The 25,572-nt window shown below is 41.6% G+C and overlaps 2 protein-coding genes across 4 annotated transcripts in view; one reads left to right on the top strand and one right to left on the bottom strand.

Moving 5' to 3' along the window:
* LOC145412812 (uncharacterized) overlaps nt 1-9,769 on the top strand; it is a 34,550-nt gene extending 24,781 nt beyond the window's left edge. Inside the window, exons 6-9 of the mRNA XM_080282596.1 lie at nt 3,422-3,572; nt 5,461-5,582; nt 6,036-6,368; nt 9,662-9,769. Of these exons, the coding sequence (XP_080138722.1) occupies nt 3,422-3,572; nt 5,461-5,582; nt 6,036-6,368; nt 9,662-9,751 (696 nt within the window). The 3' untranslated portion in view covers nt 9,752-9,769. The remainder of the gene's footprint in view (nt 1-3,421; nt 3,573-5,460; nt 5,583-6,035; nt 6,369-9,661) is intronic.
* Nucleotides 9,770-9,791: 22 nt separating this feature from the next.
* The window catches only part of LOC145412808 (RNA-binding protein 5-like), a 36,105-nt gene continuing 20,324 nt past the window's right edge, over nt 9,792-25,572 (bottom strand). For 2 of the 3 annotated variants that reach the window (XM_080282591.1, XM_080282592.1), the window contains exons 10-16: nt 25,009-25,184; nt 24,355-24,667; nt 21,150-21,382; nt 20,218-20,466; nt 13,902-14,095; nt 11,558-11,726; nt 9,792-11,361 (exon numbers count right to left, since the gene is read on the bottom strand). In XM_080282591.1, coding sequence (XP_080138717.1) covers nt 11,047-11,361; nt 11,558-11,726; nt 13,902-14,095; nt 20,218-20,466; nt 21,150-21,382; nt 24,355-24,667; nt 25,009-25,184 — 1,649 coding nt within the window. In that variant the 3' untranslated portion in view covers nt 9,792-11,046. Of the gene's footprint in view, nt 11,399-11,557; nt 11,727-13,901; nt 14,096-20,217; nt 20,467-21,149; nt 21,383-24,354; nt 24,668-25,008; nt 25,185-25,572 lie in introns of all 3 variants that reach the window. The other variant, XM_080282593.1, reaches the window with a different exon arrangement.

Here is a 25,572-nt window from a genome sequence, read left to right as displayed (position 1 = left end):
CCTAATTGTCAGCACCAAACTACATGCATATTACACACCTCACTTCCTTTTCATTTTTTTTTTTCTTGTAAAAAATGTCATCTAATAACTAAGCCTTGGAGTCCCTGGGGGGGGGGGGATCTGCCCCTCTCCTGATGACAACTCAACCAGTTGCCTGGAACCATTGTGTGACTTACTTTTTCTTCATTTCTGCAACATTCACGGCCTTTCCTCTGACTTTCTCTCTGTTGAACACCACCTCTTCTCCTCTAAACCTCACCTTCTATTCTTGATTGAGACTCAGCTGTTTGAGGCAACTGATAGCAAACTCCTTCCTCTGTCTTCCTACTTTCTCTATACTCATTTCAAAGCCAATATGTATGCAACGACTTATCTTGCTCTCGTGTTCTTAACTTGATTCTTCTGAATTCTCTACTCTCTGGCTTTGGCTTTCCTGTCATTCTCTGCCTAAATATATCTCTGCTGTTTACTTATCCCCTAATTCTACTGACTATGAAAAATTCTTCAACTGTCTTACTTCTATGATGGGACACATCCTATCCGTTTCTCCTTTCTCTGAAATCTCCAGTCTAGGAGATTCCAATGTTCAGCACCATTTTTGGCTCTCCTCTCCATTCACTGATCTACCTGGTGAACAAGCATACATCTTTTCTGTTCTTAATGACCTAGTGCAGCTTGTACAGCACCCTACTCGTGTCCCTTACCGCCTTGGAGAGAGTTCCAACTTACTTGACCTCTTCCTTACAACTAATCCTTCTACATACAATTCTAATCTTTCCTCTCTGTTGGGCTCCTCTGATCATAACCTTATTACCATAACCTGTCCTATCACTTCAGTATGGCCTTTGGATGCTCCAAAGAAACGTCGGTTGTGGCACTTTGGATCTGCTGATTGGGAGGCCCTCAGACAGGACTTCTTTGATTTTCCCTGGAATGATTATTGTTTCCATGACCAGGAGCCATCTGAGTGTGCTATGGGCATTACAGAGGCTGTTCTCATGGGCATGGAAGCACACATTCCATTCTCATATCCTTTGACTAATGCCAAAAAGCCTTGGTTTAATAACGCTTGTTCTAATGCTGTCACAACAAGGAGCAGGCCTAATAAAAGGTACCAGAGTCAGCCCACCTCTGTATCACAATTTTTTTTATGTTTCTGCCCGGAACCATGCTAAGTCCGTTCTTCACTCTGCTAAAAATAATTTCACGTGTACTAAGTACTTGCTTCGGCAGTACAAAAAAAAAAAAAAAAAAAGTGCTCAACCCTCCAACTCGAATTCCTCCCACTCCTTCTGGCACCTTGCCAGAAACCTTTCTAACAACTTTATCTCATCATCCTTCCCTCCTCTTTTCTACTCTGGTGGCTCTGTAACTGTTTCTTCTACTGATAAAGCAGATCTCTGCACTCATACTTTCTCCTCCAGTTCCAGCGTAGATGATTCCGGTGCATTTCCTCCATCACTTCCCCCTTCTGACTTCCTCATGGCTGACATTGAAATTTCTTCAACTGATGTATTTTCTGCCATCACTGGCCTCACTGCTAACAAGGCATATGTGCCTGATGGGATCCCTCCTGTTGTCCTCAAGAACTGTGCTTCTGTGCTTACATCCTGGCAAATTCTTTCACCTTTGTCTGTCAACTTGTACCTTTCCCTCTTGCTGGAAATTTGCTCTCGTTCAGGCATTCCCAAAGAAGGGTGACCATTCCCAATGCTCCAACTATTGCCCAATTGTTTTAACATCCTGTGTCAAAAGTTTTTGAGTCATTTCTTGACAGAAAATTTTTTAAGCATGTTTCCCATCACAGTCTTCTTTCTGATCGTCAGTATGGGTTCCATCAGTGATGCCCCACTGGCGATCTTCTCACCTACCTTTCAGACTCCTGACCATCCTCCTTTTGGGACTTTGGCAAAAGCTTTGTCATTGCACTTGACATCTCAGAGGCTTTCAATCGAGTCTGGCATAAGTCTTTAATTTCTAAACTGCCCTCTTACGGTTTCTTTCCTTCTATCTGTGCCCTCATCTATAGTTTCCTTTCCGGTCGTTCTGTAGTTGCTGTTGTTGACGGCTACCGTTCTTCTCCTAGATCTGTCTAGTGCTGTCCCTCAGGGCTCTGTCCTTTCACCAACTCTTTTCCTTTTATTTATCAGTGACCTTCTAAGCTGTATGTCTAACCCTATCCACTCATACGCTGATGATTCCACCCTTCACCTTTCCATTCGGTTCCCGCAGCGTCCATCTCGGCAGTTACTTCAACAAACAGTGATGAGGCAATGGCACACCTATGTCTGACTTGACTCATATCTCTGAATGGGGTAAAAGTGATCTTGTTTTTAATGCATCAGAGACAGCTCTTACACCTACCAACCCGACAAAATCTTCCACGGGTGTACCCACTAATGTTTAATAATATCCAGCTCAACCCTGTATCATCCTTAAACATACTTGGGGTTTCAGTCTCTCGGAATTTATCTTGAAAAGATCATATTACATCTCTTGTAAAATCTGCTTCCAAGAGATTAGGCGTGCTGAGCTGACTCCGTACCTTCTTTACCCATGCACAGTTGTTGACTTTATACACAGGTTTTATTCACCTCTGCGTAGAGTACAACTCTCATGTGTGGGGAGGCTCCCCACATGCAGATCTTCTCAATAGAGTGAAGTCAAAGGCTTTTTGTCTCATTAGCTTTCCCCCTCTTACTGGCTCCCTTCAACCTCTGTCTCTTTACCCCACTGTTGCATCTTTATATCTTTTCTGTCGCTACTTCAATGGTCACTGCTCCTCTGAACTGTCTGCGTGCATCCTTCCACCTCTACGATGGGTGCGTATCACCCATCTAACATCAAACTCTTATCCTTTTTCTGTCCAGTCCTCTAATGCAGGAGTTAACCGTTACTCCCAGTCTTTCATTTATGCAGCAGGTTGGCTCTGGAACTGTCTCCTTCTGTCTGTATTTCCTACTTTTATGATCTCCAGTCTTTCAAATGCATTGTGTCCAGGCACCTCAAAATAAACGGATCTTGAAGTTGGCTGACTTTTTTTTTTTTTTTTTTTTTTTTTTTTTTTTTTAAAGGAACGGTTTGTGGGCTCCTGGCCTTTGATTCATTCTTCCTTCCATTATAAAAAAATGATAAAAAAAATAAATAAATTACTGTACCTCACAGAAGTTCTCACCCAGGCCCACCAATATTCAGTGGCCACCTGTATGGTCAACAGTACAGTAATACAAAACTCTTGCCCACAATTGCCCATGTCAGCAAGCATTTGATGAGGACACAGCCTAAGGAGGTTGTGAAGATGCCTAGGAACAGCCTTACCAATTAAACCTATTTATTATCCTGGAACTCCCAGTGTCAGTAGTGGCTGATATGCATATCAGTATTCACATGATGTAAATGGTTGATGCAGGTCTATTTTCAGCCTTTCTCAAGGGGCGAAGGTGCCCCAACATACTTGCTGTTTGGTATGCCAGAAACAGAAGTGTCCAAGAAGTTGTTTCTCAGTTTCATTGCATCCAAAGGATCAACTTTTGACACTGTTGGATTTGTCAAAGGAAAACCAGGAGGAGTTGGTATGTACTTGTATTGGTAATTTTATTTTCTCCACTCCTGATAAAAACATACATACAGTAAACTCTCAATTATCCATCGTTGCAGCACAATATCCAGCGCTGCTGGCTCGGCCCTTATTAAAATTCCAGTGAAATTATGAAACATTTGGCACCGAAATAGGACTTAACTGTTGGTTCCATGCAGTATCCAGTGTTGAGGCGTATCAATTGGCTTGTAAGCAGTAGCCAACCAGCCCCCAGGAAAACCCCGAAACTTTCCATCCATTGAGAACGCATGTGCCACCCAATCAGAATCTGTTGTGGGAATGGCTCACCCAGTGTGCTGAGAATGCTGCCTTGCTCTCATTTTCGCCCGTAGATGTCATGGAGTAAAGACGTGTCCGTGCTCTTCGTTCTTCTGACCACATGATCTTGAAATCCTAGTGCTATGATTAACTCTGTGGCATCCTATGTTCGTTGTTGTTGCTGCAAAGCTTATGGTCTGGAGTAATCTTTGGGGAAGCCGTTTGCCACTAGACCACATTAGATTACATCCACTGTACAGTACTATACCGCATGGTATACAACTCTGCCCTCCGTCAATGCCAACACTCAGTGAGTACATAGTGTAGTACACTATGTACTGTGTTACTGTATTGTATGTTATGCTTACCTTTTATCTTTTCATCTCATTCATTACCTTTTATCTTTTACTTATGGGAAAGTTTTTAGGGTGGAGGGTCAGGACAACAATGCAGTGTCCTACTCGATTTAGAATGTCGAGTCGATGGTAGGGTATTATTTAATATCTGGTTTTTCACTTTATTTGACATAGGGCTTGACTGAATTATAATGGATAATTCAGAGTTTACTGTACATACTGTATATACATAGATACAAAAAAATACCACCATACTTCCACTTAAGGAATCCTCATATTGGGGCCAATCATGGTTCAGCTGAAGTTTTCTATGGACTGGAAGCTACACCAAACTAAAACCAGCAAAGTACTTCCCAGCAGTTGCTGAAGCTGGTGGGGGAAATTAAATATATATATATATATATATATATATGGAGGGATGGGGTGGAGAGGTATATGAGAGAGGGAGGTGTGAGTTGGGAGCAGGGCAGTGAAATGGCGGGGGACAGGGCGACGTGGAGGCGATTTGTTTGTGGCCACCCCAAATGGGATTGAGGCGTCTGGCAGCAATAGATAGATAGATAGATAGATATATATATATATATATATATATATATATATATATATATACTGTATATATATATATATATATATATATATATATATATATATATATATATATAAAAGATGTATAAGAAGATTTGTACAAGTAAGAACGTCAGTTTGGAGTCTGACTTTATACACTTGTGGCTGAATATTTCCTGTCAGAGTAATGTTTGTATGGTTCCTTAACAAGTTTGTAGCAGAACTTCACTCATGGAAGTACTTCCGAGGGTTGATGGTAGCCATTCATGTATTTGCCAGAAAAAATGCACAGGTATTTCAGTATTTCAAAAAAGAAAAAAAAAATAATACAGTAATAATGCCAGTTTACCAAGAATGCAGCTGCTGTATTATAGAGTGAAAGTAGAATATGTTTTTCAGATGTTTGTTTTCACCTTAAAAAGTATGAGGATTTTCTCTACAATAGAATAATGAATTCTTATATAATATCACAGTATGACTATGGCGAGATGTGAATGAGAGTTGTGTGAGTAGGAGGGAGGATACCCTGATGCCAGAAGACAGGGTGACTTGGAATTGGTTGGTCATGGCCATCCCTTCTAGAAGTAAGGCATCTGGGTGTAGGTAGACTTATAACAAGAACCGCTTGTATTTACAGTAGTAACTATATGTTCCTAATGATGATTGTGCTCTTTTTCCTGTCAGGTGGTGGAATGACAGTCAAGTACATCCACCACCTCCTGAACCTGTTGTTGGTGCGTCGTGCTCGTCCCCGCCTCCTAGTTGATGGACCTTCCGGTACAGCGTTCCACCCAGATGTTGCCGAGGTTAGTTAGCACATACATTCAGTCATTTATTCATTCATCCATCTCTCCAGGCATCCATCCATTCATTCATTCATCCATCCATCTGATCAAGAGTTTATAATCCATCTAGTCATGAATTTATTCATCCTGTTCATTCACCCATCCATCTGATCATGAATTTATAATCCATCCAATCATGAATTTATTCATCCTATTCATTCATCCATCATCATGAGATGATGATGGCCAATGCATGCATGTTGGAGCCATTATAAACGATATATAAAACTACGATATGATCCATCACCTTTCTCTTCTTCCATATCCAACCAAGCATATGCCTGTCCATTCATTGATTTGTTCATCTGTCCATCCATGTGTAAGTTTTCTGCAATTTATTGTGGACTTATTAGAAGAGAATATCAGTATATGTAGCACTTAACAAGGACTTACCATAATGTAAGTTACTTGCAGGTGATCCCGCAAGTGGATGGGTTGATCTGTTACATGGATGCCACCTGCACCTGCCCTGCCTACATCACCAGCACATGCCAGCACACCCTAGACGTACTGGAGCTGGAGGCCATGCTGCGTACAGTTCCCTCTAACCTAACCCCTCCAGTGCTAGTGCTGCTGGCTCACCTTGACCACCCTCAGGCTTCTCCCACAGACTCTGATTGTGATGTTGAGTGCTGTGCCCCCAGTGTCTGCAACATCGCTGAATCAGTTGAAGAAAATCCCTCTGCAAACCGTCATCGTCCTGCAATGTTGCATAGTGTCCTACAATCACTTGATTTGCCGTGGGCCGTAAGTAATCCTTCTAGGTAGCTTTTTTGTAAGGTAGATGATGATTTGTACCTTCTGATTTTAGCACAGTAGACTGATACAGCACTTGAACTATTGTAGTTGCAAAATCGTAACGCCTTCTATCTGATTTATTTTTAAAGCTCATTTCTGCTACTTCCAGATAATTTTAACCTGCCCCGTCCCGTTGACATATACAGTATATACGTCCACACATTTTGTCACAGTCAGTCCTGTTGACGTGTATAAATGCGCATCAGTTGCAAGGTCCCTAATTTGCACAATTTTCAGTTTTCGCGTGTGATTTTTGGTACATATACACGGGACACCTTCCTTTACTTGATGCCAGGCAGGGACAATGCCTTACCCCGCATGACCTCCACTCCCCCCCCGCCACATGCCATTGTCTCGGCAATTCACCTGTTACCAGTGACCTGCCAGTAAAGACATGTCTTGCCACAGTATGAAATTCAGGGCCAGAGTGATTCCCCAATCGATGACAGTGTATTTACGTAGCATTAGGGGAAGGAACAGTCAGAAATGATGATCAGGTAGTGTCGCCAAAAAAGGTCACGTATGTTGATGTGTTTGGTGAGTGAAACAATGCTAATATTGCCTATATTACTGTGTGAAAACCAATATACTCTCGCACTACATATAAATTCGTACCAAATAAATAAATAAATGCCGTTTATGAGTGGTGTGGAATAGTACCCTCCCATAGAACTCATTTTCTTTGGAGCAAGCCTGATAGAAAACCCAGTAAGATAAGGGGTACTGCTACCTGTGTTGAGTATTTTAAACCTCAGGTGAGCAGTTTCTCTATGAATTTTTGATGTTTCTCACCAAAAGCGGAGGTTTGATCCAAAAATTTTTTTTACCAAAATTGGTCAGGATTGGGGGGAGTCAGTGTTGGAAAATCGGTCGAGACGAGGTGGGTTAATCAGCCCTCTCATACCAGAGGGGTTATGAAGGCTAATCTGACACTGCCAGTTCAAAGTCTCTGCAGTGAATAAAATCTTTAGATAGCAAGAATAAAATAAAAAAATGTCATGGAAGGGTTTAACCTTACTGTTTGAAATGCTAAATTCATATTTCTTTTAGTAGTCACTGCCTCGTTAATTTATAGTTAATTGTTGACCATAAAGTGGGATTTCAACTTTGCTAAGTGGGCAAATGTTAGTAATATAGATGTACAGTAACTGGAAAACAGTATACAGTATGTGAGTAATCTGTCTATCTATTTATAGCCAGACACCATAATCCTGTAAGGGGTGGCCAGTCTTTGCGTTAGTGGCTTTACAGGGAGGGGCACTAACCCTCCGCCAATCCACTTGCTGACATGTAAGAAACACGTGTGGGTTGGTTATATGATTACCACCTAGCATTGTAAAGGGTTTCCTGGCTTACAGGAAACCTTGTCACTCAATGTAAAGCCACCTGAAAAGGAAAGAAGAGTAATAAAAAGCAGCAGGAAAGATGGGAGAAACAGGAAGACAAGAGGGCAGACAGAAGGAGAATGGTAAAGGTGAAGGAAGAAGTAGGCAGCACTACACCAGTAAGTGTGCTTTGTGAGCGCGTGACAAGCGAGCATTTGTACATACGCCTATCATCATAATTTCATCTTGGTGTAAGCTTTCAATTTTTCTGGTGAGGTAATTGAACAGTAACAGAAGAATAATTGAGCTACAACATTTACTTTCTAACGTTTTCTCTCAGGATGTGCATATAGCGAGGCACCCTTATCTTTATCATGCATGCAGTGTTCACTTCTCTGCTCCTGACTTGCTTTGTCAACGAAATGCATTGGTAAACTTTCGGCCATTCATCGAATGATAAAACCCAGAAATGGGGCAATTACCCTTGCTGATTTCTCTCCCTAAAAGTAGAAAAAAAAAAAAAACATTTATTTAAAACTATGAGCATAATCCACTCACTTGATGAAGTGCTGCTCTTGGGTCTCTGCCCTTACCTCTCTTCCCCCCATTCCTTCCCTCCTGTTCTGTCTTTCTTTATTTCAGTCTTTCCTCACCGTTCTGTCTATGGGTGACTTTACACTCCCTCTTTTGTCTTTCTTTCCTCTTCCTTCTGCCTGCAGGTGACCGTACACTGAGTGACAAGCCGTACACCAGGAAACCATTTACTGCGCTGGGTGGTAACCATGTAACCAAATTATGGCGCCTGGTGGTTTAGTGGGTAATTATTGCACTCCAGTCGAATTGTGCTGGTGGAGGGTTATATCCAAGGGGTTGTTGGGTTTATTGCTCACGTGATGCCACTCAGGGATGAGTGAGGCTGGTCACTCTCATCTTAAGTGTCGGGACCAACTTGCCTAGCCCCAGGCTCCTACTCTTCTCATGGGGCAACGTAGGATTGGATGATGGATTAATATTGTATCTGATATTAAGTCATCATCATCATCATCTAATCCCGTGTTGCCCCACGAAGAACGTAGGAGCCCAGCGCTAGGCAAGTTGGTCCTGACATTTCAGATGAGTGTGACCAGCTTCACTCATCCATGAGTGGCATTACATAAGCAATTACTCCCAACCACCCATTGGACATAAACCTGCACCAGATCAATCCGATTGGAGTGCCTTAATTACCCACTAAACCACCAGGAGTTATAACTTGGTTATATGGTTACCAACCAGCATAGTAAATGGTTTCCTGGTGTACAGGAAACCATTTGGCTTGTCACTCAGTGTAGGGCCACCCATAGACGGAAGAGAAAAGAATGAAGGAAAGTACGACAGAAGAGGAAGGAGGCAGTCACCCAAGAGCAGCACTAAATTGAGTGGATGGTGAGCGAACTCCTGCAAGAATACATTATGTTACAATAGGAAGTCTGTTTTAATTCAGTTTCATAGTGGAGCATATCAGTTGATATCCCTGGTACTCCCCCTTGGAAAGCTGGGATTCCAGGGGGTTTCTTTGGTCTCATGAGTAAATGTATGGGTAATAAAAAAAATTCTAATACTTACTGAAAGATCTCTTCTGTCTTACATAAAAGAAAAGTTATTAGCCTCTGAAAGCCATCACAGTTGGGCTGTATCATTCTGTCTTACATAATAGAAAAGTTATTAGCCTCTGAAAGCCATCACAGTTGGGCTGTATCATTGTGTCAGGCCACTCATTTCTCAGCAGAACATACTCACCCATGATCAAGAGTGGATGATGGCTGCCACCACCTGTGAGTAATGATGTAGGTAATATTCCACCTAATTTAATCATCTTCTGTAAACCTTAAGTAGCTAGTCCACTGATTTTACTACTTATGCTATGATCTATTGCAGGTATGTGACGTGGAGGTGAAGACACTCTCTGGTGTTCATAGAGGATTGAATTGGCTTTTGCATCGCACACTAAAGTTAAAGAATGGCTGAACTTATTTCATATCTTCAACAATGTTATTTGTATTGCAAATAGTAGTAGAGGTGATCAGTATTGTTAGCAGTGGTCTGTACTTTGACAAGGGATAGTAATAACATTGCTCTTTTTATTCTGTGTACATAGTTGGGTACTGTTTGTGATAATTCCGATCTCCTTGCTTTTTATAATGGTAAGTGTGGCACACAACCTAGTATTCTTCACCAAAAAACATATTTTAATAATAAGAAAATGTACATTTTAGTAAAGAAGTAGACTGTAGTATCCGTTATAAAAACTAAGTAAACAACCTTTACTACTGTAATGCCTTGATAGAACCATTACAAGTACTGTACATACTTTTCGGTGGTTCACACTGCCAGAGGAAAGCTATACCTATACAGCAGTGTACCTGCATTTTTTTTTTTTTCCTGTAATTAAATTACAGGCTGTAGAGCAGGTATTTACAATATATAAGTTTACAAAATTCATTTCAAGATGTTACAATGTGGAATATTCCAAACATAAGCTGTTTTCACATTTGTATATTTATATACTGTTCTTGAGTAATAAATGTAAAGGTCAGTAAGAATATCAATAAGAGATCATATTAATTTTAGTACTGTACATTTTTATAAACAACCTCTTACAATTTCACTAGCTTTTTTCCATTAAATTAAAGAAGGGTAATTAATCCATCCATCATCCAATCCTACATTGCACCACGAGGAGCGTAGGAGCGCGTGACTAAGCAGTTGGTCCTGACATTTAAGATGAGAGTGAAAGGGTAATTAATTACTAGAATATTAACATCCACATTTATTCTCCATCCCAAAAAATTATAAACAAAAATACTACTTTATAAAGAAGTACACATATACTATACACCTAAGCTATACAACAAGTATATCACATTATTCGAATCACACAAATATAATCATATTTACCAAGCAGCAGTCTTTTTTCTAGACCCTTTTGTTATTTTTAATTGCTGGTACTCTCCTTTGTCCTACATTTTAAACTAAATTCCAGCATCTTTATAACCTGGGTGAAGACAATAAGTTTACTTTTCAATGTAAAAACAAGACATACGTATGACCTTAATCTTGTGAAACACAGTTTCAATATTTTAGGTGACAATATATACATCTTAACACCTTGATACAAAATTAGTGCATGTAAAATCTGTACAGTTATGTAACCATTTAAAATAAATTAGCTTTGTGTTCAAGTACAGTACTATACAATGTGTGAATTATGGTTACGATTCTTGTCATGTTTGTTTAAACAAATAAGTCCAAATAGCAACTACTCAACTTTTAGTTGACTTTTCCTGTGCATCCAGTTCTTGATATCTATGGAACATCATTTTTTTAACACACTCTTTGTAACTGTCACCCACAACACTGTATGTGCTACCCTGAAGACCTAGTCCAGCTGTGGCCACCCTACGTTCTGTTTCAATGATTGATGTCCGACCTTGGTTGGCTTTACCAAGTCCTTGCCCGTCTGTCCACCCCATCTTCTTCAGTAGCTTGTTGCCAATGTTGTCACTGCCAATACCTTGCTTTGTAGGCTCTTCATACTTGGAGGCTGCAACTTCTTCCCTTGAAGCTATGTAACGTTCCTTTGAAAATGGTATTCAACTCAGTAACTGCTTAACACTGAAGCAAAGTAAAAGCAAATGTAAATAAGTGTCAAACAATCGAACCAGTAATAAATAAATTATGCTATAATCCTCATCAAAGAGTCATTATGTGCATAACATTACCACAAGACTAATTTAATTAGACATCACTTGTATAATGTTCTCAAAAGTTTACCTTCAGCTTGTTTGGTGCAGGCACACTGGGTTCTCCATATTTCTGTCGCCGCTCTTTAGCTCGGTCTCTATACTGAGCTGAAGTGAGCCCTCCACTGTTATCTCCAGCAGCTCTAGTTTTCCTCATGGCCTCCAGGTTTGTTTTGTGGAGGTCTGATAGCTGCACATGCCTAAGAGAGAGAGAGAGGGGGGGAGGGGGAAAGTGAAAAGTACGTACTTATAGCACTTACTTCACTCAATAATTAACTAGCAATATTAATCACAGACAGTACATAATTTTGTATAAAGCAAAGTACTGTAACATATTTTACCATCCAATCAACTGAAAGTGCTGTAATTGAAGGGATCTCTTCCTCACTGAAATTCATAGAGGCTATATAACTTTGAAGAAATTCATACACAACCATTACTATAGACTTTTGGAGACCAAATTGGAAAGATATGGTAAGAAACTCACCATAAAAGACATATGCCTCATTCTTACCTTAACCCTTTAACCGCGGGTGTCATTCCAAAATGACATTGCAAAAACTGGACCAAACCGCGGGTGTCATTCTCGAATGTTTGTGAATATTTTGAATACCCTGCTTTTTTTCCGTGCGCCAGTTGTTTCAAGGGAGAGTAGCTATTAAGTTCTTTCACTCCAGCCGATCCCCACCTCCCTCCTCCCCCCCTGGGGCCTAACCTCCCACCCCCCGTGCCCCCCACCCCACCCCGGACCAAACACGCATCAGTATCTGTCCAGCTGTGTGAGTGACAACACTGCTGATGTGGAAGTGAAGTGCAGGCAATTACAGTGCCTTTTATCTGCCTCAGTGAACACAGAGTGGGTGTTTTATTGTATGTGCAGTGTTCATATATGTTTATAGTATTATTATCAGAATGAGGTTGGCATTTGGTAATGGTGTGTGAGCGAAAAATAGTGATTACAACACCGCTGATATGGCAGTGAAGTGCAGGCAATTACAGTGCCTTTTACCTGCCTCAATGAACACAGAGTGGGTGTTTATCGTATGTGCAGTGTTCATTTATGTTTATAGTATTATTATCAGAATGAGGTTGGCATTTGGTAATGATGTATGAGCGAAGGTAATGGTGTGTGAGCGAAAAATAGTGGTTTTAGATCGCTCACTTCTAATGGCACTGCCCATCCAGTGATAGTCAACGAAATCATGAAACGTACATCACTGCAAAGCCGAAGGTTAGTACTTTCTAATGGTACCTTATTTTTCGCTCTAGATTTATTCTGTGCAGAGTTATAAAGGTTTAAAGTTTGTTTACATTTTGGTCGAAACCCCCGCGGGAGAGGACAGTCGGGGCAAAACAATGCCCGCGGTTAAAGGGTTAATTCCTGCTAGATTTTAGACTCAGTATGAGTAGGATCCACATAAAACAATGACAAAGAGCTTACTTAGGATTATCAAGAGTGTGCCTGATGAAATGGACCATAAAGTTCGCACACCACACTAGTCTTAATCTTTTATTTTTCTGATGTGCTTCTAGGGCTGTGTTTAAGCAGAAACTCTACTGGGTAACTTAGAGCACATGCTATCAGCCAACAGGGCAGAGCACTTGATCCCACTCCAGGGCCCATGATTGATGTCAGGAAGGGCAGCCAGAGAGCATTTAATGCTCCAAATATATAGTCCTGATAGGGACAAAGCCTTATTCCCACAAAAGCACAGTAAATGACAATGCTTTTCAGCAATTTATATCCATCCATCCATCATTCAATCCTATGTTGCCCCACAAGAAGCACAGGAGCCCGGGGATTGGCAAGTTGGTCCTGAAGTGAGATAAAGAGCGACCAGCCTCACTCATCCCTGAGTGGTATTATGTAAGCAATAAACCCCAACCACCCCTTGGATTTAAACCCACGCAGGCTCAATCCGATTGGAGCACCTTAATTACCCACTAAACCACCAAGCGCCATTATTTAGTTATATCGTTACCACCCAGCATGGTAAATGGCTTGTCACTTGGTGTAGTCACCCATACAATAGGCAGAAGGAGGAGGAAAGAATGAAGGAAAGACAGATGAGAGAGCGAAAAGTCACCCGTAGGCAGAAGGAAAGAGGAACGAATGAAGGCAAGAAAGACAGATAAGGATGGAAGAGAGGAAAGGACAGACACCCACAGCAGCACTACATCGAATGAATGGATGGTAAGCACCCCCACTTACCTGAGCAATTTATAACCTAATAAAACTATCAAGTACTAGATGATCATGCATAAATATTTGAAAATATATACAGAGACATTTTACAACACATAAGAAGTGGCAGTAGAACAGGTGACACTATGTTGCAATGCTTATGCCTTCTGGCAGAGGAATCTAAACTCACCTGCCAAGTGCTTCTTTATTGGGGAACTGTCGCTTGCAGAGAAGACAGGCCATCTTGCTGTAATCAACCAACTTGTCCTCCCAGCGATCATCTCCAGCCAGGTTGCCCATACCAGCTCCTCCTTCCTCCTCACTGTCACTACCTTCACCTCCATAAGCTGCCACAAGCCCAGACTTCTTCAGCCCTGCCAGTACCTTCAGAAACAAGAGAGGTCATAACAGTGAGTTATGGATATTGGTAATGCCTAGCAGAGCTGGGTACTGCAAACAAAAATTCAATTCCACAACGCAGATCAGCAAACTAAAAAAACTGCCTTCCGCAGCCGCAAATTTCTTGAAATTTGCAGTTCCGCAAATGCAAAAAGGCTAATATAAACAATTTTTATCCCTTTCAGTACCACAGCATCAGCTTAATTTTATTCTGGATATCATTTGAGGATAATTACCCGTCCCCACTCAACAAGGGCTCAGGGCCGGGTATTGTTTTCAATCAGTTTGTTTGTCTGTCTGTCTGTCTGTCTGCCTGCCTCTTCACAACTTTACACGAAAACTACTGGTGTGATTTTGGCTAAAATTACAGGGTTGATGGGCTATGACCTCCTGATCACCTGATTAAATTTTGGGTCAATGCCCAGGCTGGGGGGGGGGGGGAATCACCACAACAATTTTCACCCAATTTACTCCAAATCTGATATGTGACATATCTGACTAGATATCCTGTTTTGTTTATAGATCAGCACTAAAATGACTATCGGGGATGGGTTTGCTTTGCCTTCACACCGCTTCTTGTACAAAGTTTAGAATGATATTTTCCATAATCAAGGGGTTAAAAATCATCTCTACTTACTCATCCACTACAATTATATCTTTACTTACTCTTCTGACTAACAAGAGGTGTCTTTATGAAGTTTGGAAATTGTCTAAAGTAATGAATGGGATACATAAAACTGAAGTTATAGTAAAACTAAAATAAATATATCAGTTATTCTTGTTGGTATATCACTGTTTTTACAACAAGGGTAAATCATTCACAACTGTATATGAATGAATTAAATTATTACATTCCACAGCTCACACTTGACAAGCTGACACACCAGTCCACCTCTATTCCTCAGCTCTAACCTCCTGTCCTCAATCCTTAGTTACAGTCAGACTCCTCCAACAACTGAGACAACTCCAACATACAGTATATCTATCTATCTATCTACCCATATTCATAATGCACGGGGAAGGGTGGTTGTCTGGTGAGAAAAAAGGTAAAATTGTGTTCAGTTTCATGTTGTATGCTTCTTGTTTAATCTGTTATTAATCTAACTAATGACTTTTGTTGAGATTGAAATACTGACACTGGCAATGGTTTAAGTCTGACAACTTTGAAATTTAAACTAAAGGTCATATTCTAGGTGGGCTGGCAAGCTTCATAACACATCTTTACACTTTTGATCTTGTTACTGGCTTGTAAGCTAAACAAGTTTTTCTAGTATCGATGAAGTTTACATTAGTAGCATACATTACAAAGTCTAGGAATCTGGAAATAGATTGATCTTGAAATAGGATTTATATTTTTCTTTATATATTTGGGGAAAAAACATAGTTTGCTGGCTTTTATCCTTAAAGTCTTACTTCTTACCCTTCCCCCGGAAAGTACAGTATATAGCTAAGGTATATCATTAACATAATGTAGTGAGGAACCCTCCATTGTAAAGCAGAATACGACTTGCTATGATGATGTCATGCTTTATTATTTAATCACAAGTATGAACATTGCCCCCTGTTGGCTTATACCCATTTTCACTCCTCTCCTAAGAGCTTGGTATGAAGCCAGGGAATATCAAAAAGAGATGAATCTGATCTTCAGCCATTTGTCTCTCTCTCTCTCTCTCTATTTTTTCGAAGGAATCATAAAATTAGTAAACTTGGCATACAAAATGTACAATAATGAAGAATGCTATTGTACATCATACCATAGGTGAATTTATTGTATATATACAACTCCCTTTTTTAATAACAGAACAGAGGAAGGAAAAACAAAAGAATAAAAAAAATAATCCATACAACAGATTACTGGCATCCTCCATTCATAAAAAATCTGTAACTGTCGGACTTGTACAGCCGTAGGTTGAAGTTTAAGGGGGGGGGGGGACAACTCCAGGGAAATGAGTTCCGGAGCAATGCAGTTTAGGGAATAAAAGAATTCTGATAGGCAGAAGTTCTGCAATATGGCTGTGTGACATTGCAGTCATGAGCGCTACCAGATGCCTGTGTAGCACGAGGGAAGGCATAGAAAGGTGGCACAATGGACGCACCTTCATCTCAGCATTTGCCATATCTGTAAAACAATGCAAGGGAGGCAACACTCCTTCTTGCTTATAAGGGAGGTAGTTTATTTACAATAGCAGGGTTATTAATTCCAACAGCTTTGTTCTGAATTTTGTTTAGTTATTTTAGTGCAACCTCTCCACATCCATTCCACAAGGGTGAGCAATATTCTAGCTGAGAGCACACATGACTCTTATAAATTATAGCTAACTGCTCGTCAGTGACGAAGTTACAGACACTGTACAATAACAATCCAAGTTTCTTTGAAACGGTTTTAGCAAGTGATCTGACATGAGAGGTCCAGCTGAGGGCATTGTTAAGCGAAACACCGAGAATTTCAATACTTTTGGATATGGGAATATAAGCGGCCCTGATGGTAATGTATATGAATCTGGCAATATCCGTCTATTAGTAAATTGTATAAATTTGGGGTAGGGTTTTTTTTCCAAGAATACTCCCCGAGTATCCCTGCTTGTCATACGAGGCAACTAAAAGGGTTTGCGGAGAGTCAGTGCCCCTCCCAGGAAAACAATTAACTAAAAAGAAGAACAAAAAGCCTCAGACAAGGACTGACCAAAAAATGACGACCAAGGACCGGACAAAGGACATGGTAATTACAACATGGAATGTAAGAGGTGCGAATGATGAGGTGAAAGAGAGAGAGATTGTCCAGGTGCTTGAGGGTGCGAAAGTTGATGTATGTGGAGTAACTGAAACTAAATGGTAAGGTGAGAGTGTGAGAGAATTGGAGTATGGATGGGGTATATGTGCAGGAGTAGGTAAGAGTGAGAGGGCAAAAGAAGGTGTGTGTATAGTTGTGAGTAAAAGATGGAAGAACATGGAAGAACATAAGAGTATGGGATAAGTTGGGTCAAGGATTGTGTGGGTAAGACTGAAAGTTGAAATACAAGTGTGGGCAATTGTGTGCGTGTATGCACCAACGCAAGATCGTGCAAGCAGAGTGAGAGAAGAGCTGGACAAATGTGGAAGTGTGGATGGAAAAGTTTGGAAGGAATGAGAGAGTGTTTTTGATCGGTGATATGAATGGTAAAGTAGGGCATATGAAGGTGGATGGAATAGTTGGTGAGTGGGGTGTGCCTGCACAAGTGGATGAGAATGGCAGTGCTCTAGTGGACATTTGTGCTGGGAGGGGGTTGATGATAGCCAATACCCTCTTCAGGCATAAAATGATCCACAGGTATACACAGTGAGTGATGAGAAGGGTGGGTGGTGAACTGAATGAAAGGAAGGCAATGATTGATTATGTGTGTGTGGATGAAAGGATGTGAAGGTGTGTAATGGATGCAAGAGCTTATAGAGGTTGGGGGAGTAGACTTTCTGACCACTACTTGGTGGTGGCCAGAATCAAGATCCAAATAAGATGGAGAAATAAAAGAAGGAAAGGACGGGAAGAAGGAGTATTTGCAAGGAGAGTGGAAAGGTTACAAGAGGATGAGAAAAAGGCAGAATATGAGAGTGAAATGGAGGAACGACTGGGCAAATATGTATTGGAGCACATGGGGGATGTGGAAGGTGTGTGCAGGATATTCACAGAAGAAATATGTGCTGCATGTGATGTGGTGTGTGGGATGAAGAGAAGACGGAGGGGGATGCAAGGAACAGCGAGGTGGAATGAAAAGGTGAGACAGGCTGTGGCACAAAAGAAGAAAGCATACAATGAATGGATGAGAAATAGGGGCGTGGAAGAAGTTGAGAGGCGGAAGACAGAGTTATATGTAGAAAGAAAGGGAGAGGTGAAAAGTAAGAGAGAGTAAGAAGAGAGTGGATGAGGAATTTGGAAGAAATTTGAGTGTAAAGTGGAGGGACTGTAAGAAAATGTTCTGGAAAGAGGTGAAGAGAGTAAGACAGGGTGGAAGTGAAGTTAGCAGGGGAATACAAGATAAAAATGGTCGATTACTTGTGGAGAAGGGAGAAAAAGTGAGCAGATGGAGAGAACACTTTAAGGAATTGCTGAACATAGAGGATGGAAGTAATGCGAGTATAAGTGGCTGGGGAATGGCTGAGAGGAGGAGGGAGGTGAGAAGACAGGAAGAAATCAGTAAGATAGAAGTTGTGGAAGCAATGAAGAAAGTTAAATTGGGGAAGCCCCGGGAATTGATGGAGTGTGTGGTGAAATGCTGAAGCATGGGGGAGAGATAGTAGTAGAATGGATGTGGAAGATGTGCAGATTGGCCTGGGAGGAAGGTAGAGTCCTGAAGGAAGGGAAGTCAGGTATAATTATTCCCTTGTACAAAGGAAAAGGAGAAAAAGAAGTACGTGGTAATCATAAGGGCATTTGTCTTCTTAGTATAATAGGAAAAGTGTATGGTAGGATACTTATTGACAGAGTTAGAGAAAGAACAGAGGAATTAGTTGGAGAAAAACAGGGAGGCTTTAGGAAGGGAAGAGGTGGTGTAGATCAGATATTCATTCTAAGATCTTTAGTGGAAAAGTTTCTAGAGAAGGGAAAGAAGTTGTATGCGGTTTTCATGGATTTGGAGAAAGCATATGACGGGGTCGATAGACAAGGATTGTGGAAAGTATTAAGAATATATGGAGTGAATGGGAAGTTGTTGAATGCTGTGAAGAGTATGTATGATGGTACTAAGGCTGCAGTGCGTGTGGATGGTGAACTGAGTGAATCTTTCTCTTTGAAGGTTGGGTTGAAACAGGGATGTGTCATGTCTCCATGGTTGTTCAATCTGTACATGGATGGGGTAATAAAAGAGGTACAAGGTAGCAGAGTGGATGTTGGAGTGGCCCTGGTGAGAGAGGATAGTGTTTGGAAACTCCCTGACTGTTGTTTGCAGATGATACTGTGTTGTTGAGTGAAGACGTAGGGGAGCTGCAAGGCTCGGTGGATGAGTTTGGGAGAGTGTGTAAGAAACGGAATCTAAAGGTGAATGTAGGGAAGAGTAAAGTGATGGTCTTTGAGAGAGGTGAAGTCAGTGAATGTACAGCGAGGCTGGATGGTGAGGAATTGGAAAATGTGAGTACGTTTAAGTACTTGGGTAGTGTGATGAGTAAGGATGGAGGTTTGGAGGGTAAAGTGCTTGAAAGGGTACAGCAGGGAAGCAAGGTTGCTGGTTCCTTGAAAGCGGTGATAAGATACAGGGAAGTAAGCATGGAAGTGAAAAAGTTACTACATGACAGTATTGTGATACCAACTCTAACGTATGGAAGTGAAGCTTGGACACTGCTGGAAGGACACAAGTCAAGAGAGCAGTGGAAATGAGTTTTTTATGAGGAGCCTGTGGAGTCACATGGAGAGGCAGGCTGACAAATGAGGATATAAAGGAGCGTTGTGGTGTGGATGTGATACGAAGCGTTAGGAGGAATACACTGAGGTGATTTGGCCATGTGGAGAGGATGGAGAGTGAAAGACTGACAAAGAGAGTGTATGTGAGTGAGGTGGAGGTCAAGGATGAGATGGAGGGATGGGGTGGAGAGGTATATGAGAGAAGGGGGTGTGAGTTGGGAGCAGGGCAGTGAAATGAAGAGGGACAGGGCGACGTGGAGGCGATTTGTTTGTGGCCACCCCGAATGGAATTGAAGGGTCTGGCAATAGATAGATAGATGGTTTTACTAGCATTAAATGAGACAAGGTTACTTTGTTCCAATTCACTGATCTTATGTAATTATTGATTTATCATAGATTTGGCAACAGTGTGGGAGTGGCAGGCGGTGCCGGCAAGCTGGCGACTGACACAGATGCTGCCTGCCGGGCTAGGCCATGTAGATGTTCGCTGCAGATTTGCATTTGCAAAGTGCTGCTGCAAGAGCAAAACCTCGAATTTGCATAGAATTTGCCATAAATGAAATCATACTTCCGCAAGTGCAGAATTTGTGGTTTGCAGAAGTGATTGCGGAAGTGCCCAGCTCTCGCGCCTAGTAAACTCACAATGTGAATGAATGTTAAAAAAATCACTACATGACTACTGAGAAACTAAGAACATGATCCCCCACCCCCCCAATGGCATAAATGTGTTAATCCTTACTGGTGGTGCTTCCTTCTTCATGTGCATGTGGAAAACTTGAGCCTGCTTCTCAGCCAAGGCGGCACGATCCCGCCTCTCCAGCAAGACAGCAAAGGCAGCATCAGCGGCCCCAGAGCCTCCACCCTCACCCTTGGCTCCACCTACTGGCTCAGCAGATGCAGTTTTGCTGATAACTGAGCTCTCGTTACGCTTATTCTGGGCCTTGGCCCAGCGCTCCATGTCTTTGGCAATCTTCTTGGCTACCTTTACCTGTTTTGACAAACACAATTAAAGGAACTTCTTCCTTTTCTAATTTCAACTACACTAAGTCCTGTATACCCCCCCCTTCTTTCATACTATATTATTTGTGCAGAATCCACATTAATTAATGAAAAACTGCCAATTAAAGTTCCAGCAACTTGTAAAGCTTATTTTCACAAATTTACAGTACCACTTATATGGGAAAATATGATAATTTACACCACATCTAAGTGAGGACTGTCTGTATTAAAAAACAATGCTATTCTGCCAATAATGACAAAATGACAAACAAAATCCATCCATCACCTAATCCAGTGCTGCCTCATGAGCACCATAGGAGCCTGGGGCAAGGCAAGTTGGTCCTGACATTTCATATAAGTGACAGCCTCATTCATCCCTGGATGGCATTACGTGAGCAATAAACCCCAACCACCTCTTGGATATAAACTTGCACCAGTTCAATCTGACTGGAGTGCCTTAATTACCAAATAGACCACGAGGAGCCGTAAGTTGGTTAAGTGGTTACCACCCAGCATAGTACATGGCCTTCTAGTGTAAAGAAAATCATTTGGCTTGTCACTCAATGCGGAGTCACCCAAAGACAGAAGGAAGAGGAAAGAATGAGGCAAAGAAATACAAAAGTGGAAGGAAAAGAAGATGCTCAAATAATATGAACATTATATTCTGCATACCTTATCCTGCTTGTCCTTTTCCTTTTCTTTCTTGTCTCCCTTCTTGCCCACTTGCCCATCCTCCCCAACAGGTGCAGGCAAATATGTTGATTTCTCAGCATCCCAATACAGGTACTGTCCAGTTTCAGAGTTGTAGTAGTACTGGCTGCTGGCATCGTAATATAAGGTGGTGGAGGGATCGTAATAGTAGCCTGACGTCTCATCATATTGGTAGGTGCTGACATCAGGGGGAGCTGTAACACAATCAGCACTGTTTTATTCTGGTTCTCCTTCTTCTACTTTAGTACCTAATGCCTAACAACATCTACTTTAGTACCTAATGCCTAACAACAAAATACAAATACTGTAACACCAAAACTGTTAAAAGTTTCCATTATCTACTAATTCCAAAGTCTAAAATAAGGTCTGTTTCTCTTCAAGTGACATTTTACCAACAATCAAGCATTCAAGACATAACTGATCAGTTCTGTACCAGGATCATTCATTACTGTCACACCACAGAGCACTTAAGTCAGAGGTCTAAAGGAACAGTTATTGTAAACATACCTACAACATCAAAGTAATCTGCTTACTTTCTAAATTACAATACTTTATTCCTATGTATATAACAAAGCCTACTGTCAAATTTGCATTATAATTTTCAGTTGGTTAGCTGTAAGCTTTACTCTGGTAAACAATGGCATATGGTAGTGAAGACAGTAGGCTATAGCACCAGCTAATCATGATGGTACTCCCAAAGGGAATGGGAATATTGGTGAAAGGAGGAGCTAGCCATCTGAGTATCCTGACCATCCCCCTTCGTTGACCTTTTCAGTGTGGCACTAACATGGAGAATAGACTAGCATAATCCCCCAAACGCTTTTCTCAAACTATTTCATGCAATACTCTACATGCTCTTTACATATCACACAATGTACAGTAAAAGCTGTGACCTTGGCCATAATGTATAAGATTTGTCAGTGTCAGATCATATAAGACTGGATGAATATTGGAGGTAGTACGTTGTCTGCTCTGTTTATGTCTGGCTAAACATCTCAGCTGACATGGGTAAAACTTTTAAAGAGACAAATAGCACTTAAAAGATCAGTATATCGTTGTAAATCGTATTAATAAAATTGTACAGTACCTTTCATCGGTATCTGAAATATATTTAAGACAATAAACTACAAAAGAATTCACAAAAACTGCAAAGGGATTTTTGAAGAGACGGGTCAAATGATCCTGTCAAGTTCCAATAATTTCCACTGCTCGAAGGGAAGATCTTACCCTTCGAGCAGCTCAGAAAGGGAAGGATTTTTTAAGACTACCAATTCAGCAAAGGACGACTTTCCCATGCATCTAAAAGGGAAGGAAGAGCTTAAGAATACGGGCATCTGACCCCATTACCTATTGGTGGACCCACTGAGGGGAGGCTGACACGGACTCTGCAAGCATAGTTTCTAAGACCACGATGGGATAGGATGGGGCAATAGGCAGGACGCGGGTGGGGAAGGCAGCAGGTGTGTCTGGGTTGACTGCTGAAATGCTGAAGGCCTCAGGAGGTTTTGGGTTGGGGTTAGTTACTGATTCGATAAAAGTGATTATATACGAGTGTGCTGTCCCAGATGATTGGCTTCAGAGTAAGATTTTAAATGTGTACAAGGGAAAGACGAAATTATATAGGCATAAAACTTTTGCACCAGATAATGAAGGTAATGGATACAGTTCTAGAGGCATGATTAGAAAAAGAGTGAATAATGACGAGATTCAGTTTGGGATAATGCCAGGCAAAGGGACAACTGATGCCATATTCATTGCTTGACAACTTCAGGAAAAATATACAGCAAAGAAAAGGGATCTGTACTTTGTTTTGTTGATTTGGAGAAGGCGTTTGACAAAGTCCCACGGGAGGTGGCGAAGTGGACAATGAAGAAGCTTGGGATCGAGGAGTGGCTGGTTGGATGGTCATGGCTATGTATGTGGGTGCTCACACCCAGGTGAGAGTAAACAGATTTGAATGACGAGTTTTTTGTGAATGCTGGTGTGCATCATGGGTCAGTCTTGAGCCCCTTATCGTTTATCATGATGCTTGAACCCCTCTCACGTGACTTTAGAAATGGACTCCTGTGGGAAATGTTGAACACCAATGATTTGGTGTTGATTGCAGAGAATGATAGGCAGGCAGAGGAAAGATTTGGGAAGTGCAGAGATGGCAAGGGGCACAAAGGCTTGAGAGCAAATGCAGATAAAACAATGGTGATGGAATCTAGGGTTGGAGGCAGTACTGTGCTATCAGAAGAGATAGAGAGCGGCCATGTGAAGTTTGCCACAAGAGCGAGGGACATAATTCCACCTTGTGAAGTGTTTGTGATAAATGTGATAAGTGGGTGCATGAGGGATGTTGTGGTAACAGAGGTAGACAGTGAGACAATGTTGCTTTCACGTGTGCTGTATGGGAAGGACAGCATGTGGAGATTGTCAGGCATGAGAGGACTGATCTTGCAGGTGAGTTGAGTGTGTGTGTGAGTTTTGTTATCTGGGAGACGTTACGTGCTGGAAGTGGGGCTGGAGCAAGTTCTGGGGCTAGAGTGAGGAGTGGCTGGAAGTTCAAGGAGCTGTTGCCTCTCCGGACTTTGAAAAGGGTCTCCCTCCGTGCTAAGGATTCTTCGTATGCAGCATGTGTTTGGAGTATACTGCTATATTGTACTGAGACCTGGGCAGTAAAGGTAGAGGATATTCACATGCTCAAATGTACAGAAATGCCAATGATAAGGTGAATAGGCTATACAGTACGTCCTTGAACGCGAGGCCTTGGGGGAGCTAGGTTTACAATGGAGGAGTTAAGAGGAAGGATGAGACTGGAGTGTATTGGTGTTGTGATAAGGAGAGACTGGGATGGTTTGGGCATGTAGAGAAGATGGGGGATGACAACTGGGTGCAGAAAGTGAGAATTGTGAGTGCTTGGGGTAGGGTTGCAAAAGGCTGACCAAAAAGACCTGGGATGAGACCATAGAGTGTGACCTCATGGATAAGGGACTGAATAGAGAGACTGTCAGAGATCAAGCTGCATGGAATGTCAGCAGGTAACCACACATGTATGCATGTTGGAGCCTTTATAAATGAAACGAAACGTATATAGTGTGCAATTATGATACTTTGTTGGCTGAACTGAAACCAGAATAGAAATTTACTCTGGTGTTAATACAGCATGCATTGCATGACTCACGGTAGGTAGGATATTCTCCCGTTTGCATCTGAACTCCATCATAATTAGCAGAAGCTGTGGAGGTAGCAGGAGTTTGTGTTGGCTCAGTGGTGGTTGTGGAGGTGGCTGTGGTTGCTGTACTGTAGGTGCTCTGTGCAGCAGCAGCAGCTGCAGCGGCAGCAGCAGCGGCAGCAGCTGCTGCAGCACTGGTAGTGGTTGAGGCTGCTGATTTTTGGTGCATTGCCTGCAATGCTGACTGAGCAACCGCTGCAGCAGCATTTACAGAATCTGACTGATTAGAACTTCCTTGCTGCTGCTGGTTTTGTTGGTAGGCCTGGAATTAGAAATTAAAAACTAGTGGATGGAGAATGAGAATCAGGTAGTTAACCATTGTTTAATAAAATTTTTTAAAAATAACTACACACAATTATGTAAAGAGTGAGTCCCCCAAACTACGACCAATGGACCACACAGCTCTGCAGGACAAGGAGAAATCCTTGGACAGACTGCTAAATCTCTAATCAGAAATACGCTACCCTGGTGCAGGTCCTAACTGCCAACCCTATGGTTGTGAATTTGCGAGCACTACCACTGAACTATTCTGGCTCCTCAATAATGTAAGTTAAAACAAACTACATCTACAAAGGAAATAATAATTAAGAGGAGCTAAAATACCTGGGCCTGCTGCTGGTAGTATACAGTATAATACTGAACATAGGATGCATGCTCCTCTGGTGTCTGAGCATACAGTGAAGCACTGTACTCTGCCAGTTGCTTGATGTCAGCTCCAGCTGTGTACTCTGCAGGTTGGTGGTACTGCTGCTGTTGTTGCTGGCCTGACCAGTTGTTACCTGTAAGAGACGGTGCACCACAAATTATTCACCATTCTAACCCAATTATTGGAGTTTCCTTGGTACAGGGGGATCTTAAGCACCATTCTTTAATCAGCATCATGATGAAACAGGAGACACTAAAAATCAGGTATGTTCCTCCTACCCTACCTGCCTACAATATTATTAGTACAAGGTTGCCTTTTATGAGAAGAGCTAAGCAGCAGTGTCAACATACCCATACAACAATAAAAAAGGGAGACGTCGGTCCCTCCTCTCCAGACCCTTTTAGTTGTCTTTGAATCACGCAAAGAATATTATCAGCAGAACACTTTCGTCCTAGCTTCATGGATTCAGATACACCTGTTAATCAGGGGTGCAACCATTGTAACTTACTGTACAAGTATAA

This window comes from Coenobita brevimanus, chromosome 94 (assembly GCF_032717465.1).
Source record: "Coenobita brevimanus isolate Jiangsu-jjx chromosome 94, ASM3271746v2, whole genome shotgun sequence".
Taxonomy (NCBI): Eukaryota; Metazoa; Arthropoda; class Malacostraca; order Decapoda; family Coenobitidae; genus Coenobita; species Coenobita brevimanus.
This window is presented reverse-complemented; position numbering and strand designations above follow the sequence as displayed.